The 16,547-nt window shown below is 47.2% G+C and overlaps 1 protein-coding gene across 6 annotated transcripts in view; it reads left to right on the forward strand.

Moving 5' to 3' along the window:
* TXN2 (thioredoxin 2) overlaps positions 1–16,547 on the forward strand; it is a 113,322-nt gene that overhangs the window by 54,685 nt on the left and 42,090 nt on the right. For all 6 annotated transcript variants that reach the window (XM_069231187.1, XM_069231182.1, XM_069231183.1 and 3 more), the window contains exons 2-3: positions 14,715–15,000; positions 15,536–15,659. In XM_069231187.1, the coding sequence (XP_069087288.1) occupies positions 14,715–15,000; positions 15,536–15,659 (410 nt within the window). The remainder of the gene's footprint in view (positions 1–14,714; positions 15,001–15,535; positions 15,660–16,547) is intronic.

A 16,547-nucleotide genomic window follows, 5' to 3' on the forward strand; every position in this document is an offset into this window, starting at 1 on the left:
TTCTGTGCATCACACGGAATAGGATCACACACAAAATCTTTGTGGGCAGTACAATAAATGGTCCTTTCCCATGTGGAAGTAGGTAAACCACCCTGTAACATTTCTTCACACTATTTGCAATACTAGCATTTCATATGACTAGTACTCTGGATGTTGTAGTGTTAGTTTGGTGCCGTTGAGCCTGTTGGATTAAAACCTCTGATCACAATAATTTGTAGGATAGAAGTCCAATATTGCAGGACGACTTGATGGGAGGTGACCATTGTACATACAAGCTATATGTGTGCAGAGTATTGGGGGCTGCTCACTCATAAGGCCCATTTGTGTGCGACACAGCATAGGGTCCCGTCACGCACCTTGTCGCAAAGAACCTCTGTTAGGAGCATCATATTGAGCCCCTTACCCACACACAACTCTTTTGTGCAGCACAAGACGAGACCCTGAACTGCAGAAACCAAGTGTAAGCAGTAGATTACAGAATCTCCTCGCTTAGGGAGTATCTGTGTGTACATCAAATGACAGGATTCTCTCGCCCATAGAACCTATACATACAGCAAAACAATAGTTACTCTCATCAATGGAACTTGTGTGTTTGGGCGTAGCAAACATTATTAGCCTACAGAACCATACGTGCACCACAACAGTAGAACTCGTGTGTGGCACAATATAAGATCCCTTCAGCCACAGAACCTGTTATCTAGCATTGTGAAACGAGTTGCTGCCTCTAATGTGGCCTCATAGCACTGTCCCTATCTCAAGGGGTTACATGGAGAAGTCACTGGGTGCAGAGGTGTGTGCTGTGTTCGGTCAAGATGAAAAGAAAAGCTCAAAACATAGAACCCATGTTTAAGTACAGCGCAGGGACCGCCAAACAATAGGCCCTTGGAGTGTACAGCACAATATAGGAGCTTCTGTACGTGCAGCACCATAACGGATGCCATAATACAAGGATTCATGTATGCAGCGCAGTACTGGATGCCCTCTTCCATGGAATTCCTGTCTATGCAGCACATTACCGGGGGGTCTCGCCCATAAAACGTATAAGAGATGCACAATACTATGTTCCCTCAACCATAGAATGCCTGTGTGCACCACACAGCAGGATCCCTTGAATTAATAAATAAAAGGAGCCAAGAGTAGTACAACAGCTACTTTTGGGGGTGTCTGATTGGTGCATACTTGCCAGTAACATCTTGAGTAAAAATCGGCTATAACAAAGATGTGAAAAACCGAGTTGTCCATCTCTTTTAAAAAGCTTGATGTTTTGTGGTGACTGTTAACCACAATGAACTGGTGTTCTATATCTTGAAGGCAAGATAGGAAAAGTTCTACAACCACAAAATACTGCATGGATCTTGGAGGCCGGGAGAACACTGATCTAGAGCTAAGATTGGGAAGAGGAAAATATCTGTGGCATTTGTTCTGAAGGACTGAGCAGTCTATGATTAATGTAAAGACTTTTGATTTTCTCAGCTAGCAAGGAAGAGACAATGCAAACATCCCTGGCATTCATTTTGAATATGATCTGTTTTTAGGTCGAGCCTGCAAGTGCTCTGAGGTGTAATCTCTTCCCACGCCCATCACTATCATGGGTTTGCCTTTCAAAAATCCTTTGTTATGATTGGTAAATGCTTCAGGTTTGTCCCTCCTTGGGACAGTTTTGTTACTGCCTTGGCCATCGACCCTGTTACAGGATTCATTGCATGATTGTTGATACGCTTGACTTCGGGCGAACTTCTTTGTCCATTTGGGTCTCCCCTTTGCGTTCATGCTCATGGCGGCCATGGCCCTTTTAATCGGCTTGCTTATGTCAACTGCAAGAAAGGTCCAGTTAGGAATTTAAAATGCTAATAGCTCTAACTCGAGCAGACACAAGAACCATTGCATTGCAAATGCTTGTTGTACTAGTAGCCAATGTTGTTTAGCTACGTAAGACAATATGAGTTAAACAAGAGTGGGATAAGACAAACTGAGTTGCAACATTTTAAAGGTTCTGTGTCTTTAAAAGATAGTGTTTGGGCAGGTGGGGATAATCAGAATTGCCATATTCTAGGCATCAACAAATTATGGATTATATTAGTCGTTCTTAACATTTTGACTTCTTTTGACCTACACTTAATTATTACAAGAATTCAGGCGCGCCCATTGAATCATTATTGGAATCTGGGAATCCCCACCCCTCCGCAGAGTCATTGTTATGACTTATTTATGTATGTACACTGGTTCATTCTGTTAATATCATTTCATTTTCAAAGTGGTCATGAATCCCTTGTGTAGGCATTGTGGACCCTAAGCATCCGTGGACAACAGGTTTCCTTAGCTCAAAATGGGTTTTTCCTTCCGTGGGCAGACAAGGAAGGAGTTTATGCAACATTTTAACAGAGATGAAACAAACGGAAGAGATTTTTACCCAAGGGTACAACTGCAGAGGCTGGTGAAAGAGGATACCTGAAGACCAGTTGTCCTTGAAGACTGAGATTGTCCTCCATTGTGGTTGGCCATAAGGAGTCCAAGTTGCCAAGCAGGATTTCTGTTGTCCGTTATTGGTGAGGGCTGCAACATATTTATATTAAACAGGGTAGAACTTTAAAGTAGATACCGGGGGACAAGATGGTAGGGATCTAAAGGATAGACAGAAAAGGGTGAATGGGAAATGCTGGAGAGGGGTTGTGGAAACAAATAAGCTACCTACGGCAGGGCACTTCTTCTCATTCAAGCCAATGCACACAAAGAAAGATAGTGTTGATGACCTTGGACACATCAAACTGAAAAGGTTCAAAGATGCACTCTTATCGAGAATGAGAAGAACACTGTTGAATGCTAGCACCAAGTAAAACATATTCTTGCTTGAGAAAGTTGGAATTACAATATGGTTTGTACTGGATCATGAAGACTGCTACTCTTGGAAAAGAAAATTCACTCTGTGAATTTAATTATTCCAATTTTTTATTTGCAATGGGCAGTAAAGACATAGCACGGAAGTTCACGTAAACAGCAGGGGTGGCATTTGATTTTTTTCAAGAGAGGTTTCACATTGGCCTACTTTCTCACTGAAGGAAACGACAAGGTGAGCGGTGATATTGTACCTACTCTGGCACTAGATTTTAGTGTAACACTACTGAGAGATGAGACCAGAGGATCACTACAGTGCCATTTCACCCTAGGTGGACCTAGTTGGTCAGTGGGGTAAAATACATGTATGTTAGAACTAAGTGCTAGTGATACAGATTTTATGGTGGGGGTAGCCCTGGGTCAGGGGGCACCCACAACATGCTCCGGGAAGTCCAGGGGCCAGTGCAATACCACACTAGCATTGACCAAAGGTCATGACAATAGTTCAAAACGCAACATCTCCAGAACCACTTCAGCTGTCAAGATAATTCTGAAACATGGGAGACTTCTTCCAGCTGGTGGCATGGAACCCTAGGCCAGAGGATGAAATCGGATTTCTCCAGTATCCCTGGGAAAGCTGGAGGGCTAAGTCAGGGTGCAGGGGGTCTGGGATGATGCAGGATCATCCTTCTCAGTTTGTGAAGGTGTTATAAGAACTTGTCCATCAAGGTGATATTGTTGGTTTCTCGGCTGCAGGCTGAGGCCACCTTGTGGATCCTGGATGATTTGATTTCCAGGATGTCCTCGATGCAGGTCCTTCCAGTTGTCATTGCACTTGCCTGACATCAGTTAATTACATCATTTCCTCCTGGCTGGTGTACTCCGTTCCTGCTGGGAGGTAGCTAAAAAATGTTTCCTCCATCTTTCCATAGGTCCAGCAACCAGATAATTCTGCAAGCTTCCTAGACTTGGACCCAGTCTGCAGGGTAATTAGTCGCAGTAGTAGTCTCAATTCTGACTGCTCTGCATTTGCTGTCCTACACCTAGGAACAGGTCCTCCTCAGGAATACAAGACTAGCCACCTCCATGGTGGGTAGAGGAGTGGTGGTGGTTCTGGTGAATGTGGGGTGGTGGGCGGGGCTGTCTGATGTTAGGCGGTTGAGGGCACTGTTTTAGGCAAGTGTCTGAATTGAAGAGGAGTGGTGGAAGGCCAGGCCTAGAGCAAACCCTCCGACCATCTGCTACTATGCTCGCAGGTTCTACAGAGTACAGTAGTCAAGCCTTGACCATCTTCCTGCTGTAGCTTGCAATTGTCTCAAAAACAGAAATTGTGTGGGAAAGAGCATGAATGGCTACGGAGATTTGCGGGAACCAGTACAGAGAAAACCAGAATGAGGGAGAGAGACACGCCCACTTTTTAAACGACTACAAACGTATGGTGAGGGGGCTGCATCAACCTCTCAGACTACTTTTCTGCAGGCTCTTTGCAAACTGGCTGAGCTGCCTGATGTAATGTTGCTCGTGGCAAACTGGGCTGGCGGGTCGATGCTTTGCATTGAAATTGAATTAAAACTAGTCTGTGTAACACTAGACAGACAGCTGAGGGCTATCTCACTGCTACATCTTGTCGTCAAGCGAGTTTTGACCCACTCATGGCTAAAGACTGTGTGAATGCATGAATGAAATAACACTTACACTGCCATTAGCTGCCCCAAGGGAGCATTGCAGTTAGGTAGGTCGTCAGAGCCTACCAGCCATCCCTAATTAAAAAGAAATGGTTTTAGTTCTATTTTGAAGCTTGTTTCTGAAGATGTGTATCTAAGCGAGACAGATAAGCTAGTCCAAAGTGTCAGGGCAAGGAACGTACATGAACAGCTGACATTTCTTTGCCAACTTATCCTGGGTAGCTTCAACAGTTGAAGGTTTGAGTAACGCAGTATTTATTTTTTCTCAGGGGGGGTAATGACTCAGTCTGCCCTTCTGATACTCTGGGCCCCTGTTGTAGTATGACCTTGAGTGGAAAAAAATACTTGAAAACGGTGCACTTTGGTACTGGTAACCAGTGAAAATGTCTAAGCTGGTGAGCCATTGGCTGCCTTCTAGGGTCATTGCTCATTAATCTGTAAAATTAGAATACTGTACATGTAGTGGATCAAGAAATTCTGCCATTGCGTTGGGGAAATCTGCAAGATGTCGAGGTTGACTTTAAATAAGAGCTCCAAAGAAAGAATGGTTTGTTGAGGTCTTAATTGAGAAACCTAGACCTTCTGCTTTAATAGCCTTATCTAATTTACTGATTGAGCAGTCTAAATGTGTGTGTCAGATCAAAGCTTCTCCGGGGCCTATGCTGTTTGTCAGGTAACGTGGAAAACAGAGGAACATGAAGGAACCACTATATATGGTACTGAGATTACATTCAGCCATGTCTGTAGGGAAAATTAAATCCCAACTGTTTCAAGTTAAGACTAAAACATTTAACGCCTGTTTATCTAATGACCTTGAATTGCTAAAGCAGGCACAAAGTGATTTTAACGATAAAACTTTCTCAGTCTTTGATTCATTAGTTCATGTTATATGTGCAGAAGACTTCCCAAATAACAGCAAGAGATTGGGATACTCACCTTAGTGACAATAATTTTATGCTGGCAGCGACTAGACCCTCAATCGATTAGCAGCATTATAGTTTATTTTACTGGCTGGCACTCCATTTTTGTGGCTGGCCCCGGATGCTAGAAGTTGTGGCGCAGATGGGCTTGCCTTTGGCACGTTCTAGCATGAGCATCCTTTAAATAAGGTGGGACCACATAATCATTCCTAACCTAAGAACACTAGAGCACAACAGCTAAGATGATCGAGAAGTTTAACTGCCAGTGTCCATTCGTCCTAGTTTATTCTTTACCAAAATGCGTATTTGTCTAGCAGAGACTTTATTTCTTTTTTTAGTTGTACAGGTTCCATGTGACACGGCCATTTTGTAAAGTTGGCAACTTACAAACCTATTCAATAGCAATATTATTTCATCAAATCTTATGTTTCATTTACATTAAATAACCCCTCTCTTTGCCAATGCTCCTTAACAAGGTGCCAAAGTAATGTACCCAAATCTTATACTTCTGCTACGTCGTGACATTCTTACCCACCTCCAACAATTTCTTCACTGCCATTTCCTAAATGTTCCCTGAGTTTCTAGTCATAGATTCGTCTCCATTTTATCTCACCACATTTGACAGGCTGGTCACTGATCTAATTTCTACAGATGTTTGCTTACTGTAATATAACATGCCATACAGTGCTATACCATACCATACTATGCAACGACAAGCCATACCATACAAAGGTTATCATAGAACCATATTATGTATATAATAATCCATTTGGTCAACTGTTGTTCAGTTCCCTGCAAGCCCCATCCTATCCTGCATGATCCTGCCCCCCATGACAACCCTGCTCACAGAGACCTGACTCCATGCAGTGTGGTGATCCAGCAGCCTGGTTTTGGTGGGTCTGTCGGGCCTGCTGAGGAAAAAGCCTTTTGTGAGGCTTGCGGGTGTGGCTGAGCGGGCTGGTGTCGGGTGAAAGGCTGGCACTCCCCTGTAGCTGAGGCACCACGGAGTCGTGCCCCCGATCCCTGGGACCGATGAGGTACAAGGCGGTACCTCTGCCACCCGGCTGGTTGGGCGGCAGCCGGGTGGAGCAGTGAGGGCGGCAGAGTGCCCTGGTGATAGGAGGACACCCCTTTGTTGGAGCCTGCCAGTGCTGGCTGATTGAGCTGAAGTTGGCCTGCGACTGACCAGCTGCACTGCCTACCATAGGGGAGGCCCTGCAGCGACTGCCCGGCCTGACTAGCGGAGGGGTGTGTGGCCCTGGAACCCTGCAGAGGGACAGTTAGGCCCGAGCTCAGTCCGGAAACTACCCCGTTAAAGAGGGGGACCTGGTTGCGGTTGACCGGGGGATCCTGGTGACTCCGTGTACTTCCCACTGCCCCAGATTGGAACTTCTGTATCGCTGCTTGTGGCTTTCATCATGAACTGCACTGAGGGAGGACCTCCTGGCCTGGGGGTGTCCCCCACCCAGACCCCACATAGTTGGTGGTATTGAGGCTGCATGGGGACTTGGCATTGCTAAACAGTGAACTGCAGGACTAGGCAGATTGCTCCCAGCTGGCTGCTGCAGTGGTGCACATACTGGGGATTTCCCCCCCCCCTCCCTCCCTTTCATCAGCTTACTGGACATGGAGGGGGCCCTCAGGGCAAGGGTGTTAAAAGCTGGGGGCCCAGGCCTAGCTGAGTGCATGCCCTGGTGGATCCGGTGGAGCCCAGAAGGTGACTCTGCTTCTCTGCTGGTGGACTCAGATTGGGCCCGGGGTTTGCCAGATATTCAGTTTTGGAATATAGAATCAGACCCTGTGCGGGATGCATCACCCCCGCCCCCACCCATGATGTCATCTCCAGACAGCTGTTGTGGCCCCCCTGAATCACTCCTGAATGTGAGCCTGGCCTTTGGTGGGGGTGAGCAGCTGAGCGGGGAACTGGCCTTTGGTAGACACAAAGTGGGTTTGTGAGTCGGGCAAACGCGGCTTGGATGGAGTGGTCAGCCTATGCACAATAGGAGTTCATCCTGCGGTGGCATGGGGGTTGCTTGGCGTGGCTGCCCCATGGGGAAGGGGAAGCCTTCTGGCCCCACACAGGGGAATACTTTGAAACAGTATGCGAAGCCGACAACCCCCCACTCACAGACAGACGAGACAGGGAGGCCCTCGAGGACAAATGCCACAGGAGTCTGCCCAGGAGGAGCCCACTTGAGCAGACATCCTAGTGGGCATCCAGGGCTCCTGTGCGGTATTGGAAGGAAAAATCGAGGCTGTTTCCATTGAAGTAAATCTCCTTCGTACGGACCTACGCGAGGTGTCAGACAGGGTCTGTGCCATTGAGGGCTCTACTGTTGACGTGGCCACCCTTACCTCAAAGACGGGGACCCTGGAGGCAAAGGCCGAGGACACAGAAGGCAGATCGTACTGTAATTAAATCTGCCTACTAACGTTCCCTTGCAGCCAACAGATCTTTCACCTTACTTTGCAGTCAACAGGGCACACGGGCACTGGTGCCTCTTCCCCAGCCTCTGGGGCCCCACCGGATGCCATCATTGCAAGAATCCTCGCCGACTGGGATCGAGACTGAATCCCTGTAGGAAGCTGGCCTGGTGTGTGCTGGGTACCCAAGGTATTTACACCTTATACCAGGTCCATGTATCCCCTTAGTGAAGTGTAGGCAGTGTCTAGAAGCTAGGCTCTCTAGAGTTAACTGTGAATGAGCAGCCAAGGCTTATCTAGAAGACCTGCAAAGCTCATATAAAACCATGGTAGTCACACAGCACTTACATACATGAACGAAAACACTCTGTTGTACAAAGATAAATGTACTTTATTTTTGGAACACAGTACCACAAAATACTGCAAGGGCATCCCTCCAATAGGAGGTAAGTAGTACACTCAAGTATATACACTAGTAATCAGAAATAGGCATTGAAAAGGTTAGAAAGCGGTGCACATAGCAATAACCAATAGTGACCCCAGGGGGAGCCCAAACCATATACAAAAAAAATGGAATGCGAACACAGTACCCCCACCCAGGTAAGTGGAATGGGTAGAGGGGAGCTGGGAGTACTAGAAAACCACAGAGGTAAGTAACGCAGTACCCCCCAGGGACCAGGAAACCAGGAGTAAATCACTGGAATTTCCCCAAATCACTGAAAAGGAGGAAAAAGAAGAAAATAAGACACCCAGACAAGCCTGCAAGAAACCAGTGGTGGATTCCTGGAGAAGAAGACCTGTGGAGAGAGGAGATCAAGTCCAAAAGTCACAGTGGAGTCCAGGAGGAGTAGGAGCTACTACCCACCTAGCTGTACTTGCAGGAGTTGGTCGACTGTGATGAAGAACAGGTCAGCCCTGGAGCCGGAGAAGAGTTCCTGATGGATGCAGATGATGTCCCATGCTGGAGTGAAGATTGCAGACTGGTGTTGGTGCAGGAATTCCACCAACAAGCCTTTGCAAAGGCAAATGCGGGGTTAGTGGAAAAGTGGTACTGCTAGGGCCCAGGGGGAATAAGAGGGGACCCTCAGCGTCGCAGAGAGTCCACAGGAGGAGGGGCAGCACTCACAGGAGTCCCACAAGACGGGGATACAGAAGTCGTAGAAGGAGCTCACGCAGCACTACAGGAAGGGATCCCATGCCGCAGGAGAACCACTCAGAGTGCTGTGCATCGCAGGAAGGAGTGCTGGGGACTGGAGCTACACATCTCCTGAAGATCCCTGGAGGACATGTAAACGAGTCTTGGCAGCTGCAAGAGACGCATTGCACGGGGTGCTGTCCTGCGTGGGGAGGCAAGGGCTACCCTCCACCAAAGTTGGGCAGCTGGCAGAGAAGACCAAGAGGACTACACCGGATCACCACCTGTGATGGAGGATCCATGCTGCTCAGGACAAGAGGAGATCCATGCAGCCGGTCATCTATGCGGTAGGTGCCTGCGGATGCAGGTGAGGGACTCCTTCACAGTAAGGGAGATTCCTTCTTGCTTCTTGGTGCAGACTGAAGACTTGCCGTCCTCAGAGGATACACAGCTGAGGAAAATGTTGCAGTTGCTGAAAGGAGCTGGAGAAACAATGTTGCAGAGCAGAGTCATCACTGTAGCTTGTAGGTTCCTGTGAAGTCCAGTTGCGGTTCCAGTGGCCAGAAGGCGAAGTAAACTTTGCAGAGGAGTCCTGCTGGAGTCTTGCACTTCGAATCTGAGGACCACCCAAGAGAGAGACCATAAATATCTTTCAAAGGAGGATTGGTCACCTAGGAAGGTGACCACCTATCAGTAGGGGCATTTGACGTCACCTGCCTGGCATGGCCACTCAGATTCTCCCAGAGGTCCCTGCCAGCCTTGGATTCAAGATGGCAGAACTCAGGGACCCTCTTGAGAAGCTCTGAGCACGACCCCTGGGGTGGTGATGGACAGGGGAGTGGTCACTCCACTTTCCATTGTCCAGTTTCGCGCCAGAGCAGTATCTGGGGTTCCCTGAGCCGGTGTGGACTGGTTTATGCACAGAGGTCACCAAGTGTGCCCTTCAAAGCACAACCAGTGGCTTTGGGAGGCTACCCCTCCCAAGCCAGTCACACCTATTTCCAAAGGGAGAGGGTGTTACCTCCCTCTCCCAAAGGAAATCCTTTGTTCTGCCTTCCTGGGCTTGATTAGATCAAGCAGCAGGAGGGCAGAAACCTGTCTGAGGGGTGGCAGCAGCTTGGGCTGCCTGGAAAATCCTGTAAGACTGGTGGTAGCAATGCTGGGGGGTCCTCTAAGGAGCCCCCAGAGTGCATGGAATAATACTTCCAGTACTTGCAACAGTATTGGGGTATGATTCAGACATGTTTGATTCTGAACATGCCATGGTTCGGATTAACCATTATGCAGCTGGACATAGGTAGTGACTTATGTCCAGTACACACACAAAATGGCGTCCCCGCACTCAACGGAATTCCCTCTTCGGGATGGATCTGATGGATTCAGGTGTGGGCCATACGTTTTCATTACTGATGGCACACACTATCACCTGGAACGCCAGGGAGTTAAAGGGTTATGCCAAACAATATAGAGTTAATTCATACCTCAGTTGCCACCGGGTCCAGATAGCCTGTTTGGAGAAGGTACATCTGATGGGTGCTGAAGCGCAGAAGCAGACAAAAAAGAATGGAGAGGCTAGTACTCTTGGCAACCTAATCTTCATATGCCACAGGGTGGCAGTCTGGATAGCGCCCAGGGTGCAGTTCCAACATGTGTAGTGAGGCAGGTGTGATGGGACTCTGTGCTTCTGCAGGGCACGCTAGATGGCAAGGATAACACTATTCTGAACACCTACGGCCCCACTATTCACTATGGGCAGTGTGAGTTTCCATGTAGTGTGGGTGGGTGACTTTAATTGCATCCTGGATTTCCTCGACTGCTGGTGTACCCTTCACCCATGAGTGTACCTGTCATTCCTTGACACACTGCACGTACAGCCACCTGGACCGACTCCTTATTGCAGGGCTAGAACCCAGAGCATTGAGGACAGTTGTGCATCTTGGGAGTTTCTTTTAGACCATGCGCCAGTGCTGCTTCACCTAAAATGGGGAGACGGTAAATGACTCCTTATCGCCTAACAGGCGTGGCCTGCCGGGATACACTGGGAGATGCACTCTCGGACAATCTAGATGGTAACTAGGGCTCCACTGAGTCCAGGGCTACAGAGTGGGAGACCCTTAAGGCAGTCCTCTGGGAAGTCTGCATTGGGACCACCGGTGGAGTCAGGCGACAGCTGGTTGCGGACATCAAGGGTCAGGAACAGAGATTGGCTGCACTTCATAAGACGAGGTGAACTCAGCGTCTGCATGGGGGGAGGTTATGTGCACACAGCACGCCTTGCAGGAGATGTGGGAAACCCTAGATAACCATACTCTCACATGTCATCAACAAACGCTTACACAGTGAGGGCAATAAATCTGCCTGGCTTTTGGCCTGGATACTGAGGCAGGAGCAAAAGGTCCCAGCAATACTGAGGATGTAAATCCCAGAGTGACATGTGGTAATGAACCAACATGATATACTGGCTCCCTGGTGGTGCACTTCTGAGATGTTTAGCGAGCTGGTTTATAAGAATTGGCCAGACATAGCGAAGGCGTTTTTTGCGGGGACTTCCCTGCCTCGCCTCTCACATGATTGCCCATGAGAACTAAATGATAATCTCATGCTGAAAGAGCTTGGATCTGCCCTTCGGGATTTGAACATAGCCAAAGCCCCTGGGGGAAATGGCTTTCCTGTTGAATTCTACCAAACCTACTCCTACGTTCTTGGGGAGAAACTGCTGGAGGACTTCTTCGAGACGCAGAGAATTGGAACACTGACTCCCACCATGTGCAGGGGTATTATATGCCTCATGTTGAAGCTGGGTGGGTGTGGGGGGGACCCCGAGAACTCCTCCTCAAACAGACCACTTACTGTGATCTCAGTCCAAGGCGGCTGACTCATGTACTACTCGAGACCATGGTTGTAAATCGGGATATGGCACTCGTATCGATTGACCTAGAAAAGGGGTTCGACTCAGTCAGGTGGAGTGATTTCATGATGGTGCTTTGGGGGATGGGTTTCAGTCCAGTCTTTAGGTAATGGGTACAGTTGTTTTATGAAAACCCTTTGGCCTGTGTCAAGGTGGGAAGGGAGGCCTGGACTGTGGAGATGGCCACCTGCCAAGGATGTCCCTTTTCGCTGCTCTTATATACAACAGACCACCAACATCTTAATGTAGATAAAGTGTTACGGGGTTTGGCCAGGTCGGTTAAATTCTGGAATATGTTTTACTTATCAGTCATTGGGAGGGCAGCTATCGCAAAAATGGTCTTCCTCCTACGGTGCTTGTAGTTAGTTCAAAATGCACAGTTCCCCCCATGGAGATAATTTTTTCCGGAAGCTGTATAGCCTCCTAATCTCGCTCTTATGGGTGGGAAAACACAATAGGGTGGCTCTGTCTGCCTTAAAAAGGGACATGGAGGAGGGCAACTTGGCCCCCGGGGACATACAATTTTATTATTTTGCGCATACCTGAAGCATGCGGCCCGGAAGCTGACAGACACTGACAACTGGAAAAAAGTCTCCTGCGGGGCATGACTGGAAACAACACACTATCGTACCTGTAATGAGAGGGGGCCGATCGGATAGACCAGTTCCCTGTCTGGTGAAGCACTTCCCAGATATGGAAAACGGTAGTGAAAAGGGTACGGGCAAGGGCCCCCTTTGTCAGGGAATTACACATCTGGGATCTTGAACCCTTCTGTTCTGTTGATCTTGATATGTCCATGGAAAGGTGGAGGGAGGGAGGGAGGCTGCCTGCCTCTTAGCAGGTGATTTGTACCCAGGATTAGCCTTTCTTACTTTCCAGAAGGCGCACAACACATTCAGTGTATGGACGGGGTCATTTCCTGCAGTATGCAAAACACTGCAAAGGAGGTATGGTACACATCCGGCAGCCGCATTAACCTCTTAGGCACTGGGGTGTTGCTGAGATGGAGGAATGGTAGACACATCATCACTATGTTCTATAAAGCTCTTCAAGGAGACATGACAAAGCGTGGCCAGCATGGGAAACAGATCTGGGGGAAGCCATTGAGGACTTGAATTGGGGGGGGGTATGCATGCGGCTTGGTGAAAACGGTGCCCTGCAATAGCTGGTTTAAATTGTTGCACTTTATTCACACCACACTTGCATAACACCATCATATTTAAATAGTTTTGACTCCGGTAGGGTGGCACAGTGTGTACATTGTGGCGAGTAGGGGGATATGTTTCTGCAACTGGCATGTCGGTGCGCAGGGGTATATGGCTTCTGGGAAGAGAGAATGCCTCAAACTGAGGGAGGTGTAAGCATTGCCATCCCTATAACACCTGGGGCATGCCTGCTGAGCATGGTGTGAAGCCCAGGGGACGCTGGATCTCATATAAGCTCCTACAGTTAGTACTGCTTCTTGCTAAGTGCAGAATAGCCATTGGGTGGATGGGATCTTGGGTTCCGAGTAGGGCCTTATGGGTCAGTAATGTTCTTTAGTGGGGAGTTGCGGAGGAACAACACCTGTGACTCGCACTGATGAAAGAGCTGCAGAAGACTTGGCAGCCTGGAGGGCAATGTTAGACACTTTTAACAAGCACAGAGACTCAGATGCTGAATCTGACCCGGGGGACCTGGAGACGTGAAGGTATACAGAGCACTATTGTATGGAAGAGATATAATTACCAAGTGAGGTTCTGAGTTATACATATTTATGTTCATTCCACCGACTTGGTATATGTAATATTATTCACTCTGTGAAGGTTCTCACTGTAAATCAACTAAGATGCGAAATACGGTACCTGCGCTTGTAAGCATGCACTGTATGTTGTTTGTTTTTGTATACACTAAATGCAAAAATAAAGGTTTTAACCAAAAATAGAGCCACTCGCTCCTCCGTTAGAATGAAACACAAAGGGAATGAATGTAGACTGCTCACTCGATGATATCAATCCCTAAAAGATTGCATAATAAGCTCGGGTGCTCAGAGCTCTGCAGGAAAAACTGGGGTGAGAGGAGATCCTTCTTTTGTATATGGTGGTCCTGTGACCATGTTCAAGAGTATTGGCCTAATATCTTGAAACATAATGGACATTTTACTGCCCTACATCTTCACACAGTGCTGTTGAGATACCTTGGGGACAACTTAATCTACCCCCATGACGCCTACTGGTAAATATCACATCTCTTGCTGGCAGCGAGGTTGGTGGTAACTCAGGCTTGGAGGCAATAGACTGCTCTTCCAATGCACATCTACAATGCATGGAACATTTGTGCCATGGAAAACTGTCCACCATTTTGCATGATAGAGTTGATACATTTATCAAAGTATGTCTGCCCTTTAAAACATATGAAGCGGGACAACTCTGTTGGGGAGGGGTTGCTCACTATGTCCGACTTCCTACGGAGAGCATGGATTTCCGTGATGACATCCTCTTGGACCCACCCATCTGATGCTGAATAATAATAATAATGGGCCTTGTTTACCTAATCGGAAGTTGTCACCCCTGGGCAAATTTCCTTTTCAGATGCCTCTGATTATCTGCCTACCTTGGTTTCAATATACCTTGCCTCCTCCATTGTGCTTTTGAAATATGTAAATTTGGCTGCTTCTCCGGCAACAGGTATGAAATGCTGTAAAGTGTTAAAAAAAACAGTGAGAGGCATCTGCAGTGGATGTCACAGAACTGGATGTATGCTATATTTAACTTCATTTGATATATATATTTTTTTGTTTGTTTTTGAGACTGATTTCCTTTTCCCTGCAGAGATGGCGCTTCGAGTTTTCCTGCAGCGCAGCCTTTCTGCTTCAGCCAAGGCACTCTCTGCACCGGTACCATTTTCTTTATCCTCAGCTGTTTACAAGAATGCTACACCGGTGTGGCGCCTCTCCACTGCTGCTTATTACAGGTGTGGCATTCATGCAGCAACCCTCTCCCGACCCCTCTCCACCTCTTCAGCAAGCTCGGTGATCTTCAATGTACAGGACGATGAGGATTTCCAAGAACGAGTCACGAACAGTGCCACACCGGTCATTGTGGACTTCCACGCTGAGTGAGTGTTGCTGTAGTGAATAAGGCAGAGGAAGTAAGAGATGAACACTCCTGGCTTAGCATCATCTTGAAAGTGTTTCTAGTGATTGCTGGGTAATTTCACTGATAGTGATGTAATAAAAAGAGCTCCTAAAATAATGTAAGAAGCAGCAGATAGCTTTCTGATATGTCTGTCAAACCTCTCTCTTCCCAGTATCCAAGCAATTCCCTCGGTACACTGCGTGGAATTGTAACTCAGTTACTATGACTTATGAAATGTTGTTGCTCAGTGGGAGGGCTGTAAGTGCTTCTTGTTTGGAGCCACTAATCTCCATCCACAGATGGTTTCATAGGGAAGGTTTTGACATTTTTTGGGAAAGGTCAGACCCCTGTTAAATACATTTATTGTAGCCATCTTCGTTTTCTGTAGTTAAGAAAACGTAGCTGTTGAGCTTTGGTGTCTCGTCTTCAACAGCTCTTAAGATGTCTTGAGGGGACAATGAATATAGTCCCACTCTGCAATGCACTAACTAACGTTTGTCTTTTCCATCCCGCAGGTGGTGCGGACCTTGCAAGATGCTGGCCCCAAGGCTGGAGAAGTTAGTTGGCCAGCAGAATGGCAAGGTGGTGATGGCCAAGGTGGACATAGACGATCATACTGACCTGGCCCTGCAGTATCAGGTAGGTGGTCAATATGAAGCAAGGGGCAATACTTTGAGAGGAGAGTCCTCGTATTCATTCATATTCATTGCTGGTATGTGACGCTGAAGTATTGTTTATTCTTGTGCTGGTGGTACTGATCGGTTCGGAACCGGAAAAAAGGTTTAGGCAGAAACTCAAGTCGACTTTTAGGCATTACCTCATGTACAGTAGAAAACAATGAATGATTTGTCAACGAAGCTTGTAACTCACCCTGCAAACAGATAATTTAAACAGCCAATACTCTCCTGTGCCTGTTATTTGCATAAAGTACCCTTATTAGTACTCAAACCTTTGGTTTTCATTTGCATCACGTGCTCTTTTTTTTTTTTTTTGTCGTAATACCTGCTTGTCATATGCTTCAAACACATTTATTCTTGTTAAATGTTATGCTTCACATTTGCAGGAAATGTGCATATTGGGCCACCGAATATAAATTTGCCATTTGTTACAGGTGTCTCAAATTCTGAAACCTCTATATCCCTTTCTGCCACTCCACATTTCACAGCCTTCAGTGGATATAATTTCACGCAGAAGAGTGAACCCAACGATGAAGCATGGGATAGTGCATAGATTAAAACTCAGCACCTTTTTAGCTGCCACTTCCATCACATAGCCATACATTCCACTGCACTAATTGAAGGACACTTTCATGTGTTGTTTTAGATGTGTAGCCATAGGGAGTAGCATTGTGGTATATTCACATGTTATAGAAGGGAGGACATACTACTTCCTCCTTAAAATCCCCCCCCTCTCTCTTTTTCTTCCTCTGTTCCTCTCCCCAGCCTCTCTCTCTCTCTCTCTCTCCCTCTCTCACCCTCTCTCTCCCTCTCTCACCCACCTCCCTTTTATATTTTTTTATAGTAATCT

Source organism: Pleurodeles waltl, chromosome 4_2, assembly GCF_031143425.1.
Source record: "Pleurodeles waltl isolate 20211129_DDA chromosome 4_2, aPleWal1.hap1.20221129, whole genome shotgun sequence".
Classification (NCBI taxonomy): domain Eukaryota; kingdom Metazoa; phylum Chordata; class Amphibia; order Caudata; family Salamandridae; genus Pleurodeles; species Pleurodeles waltl.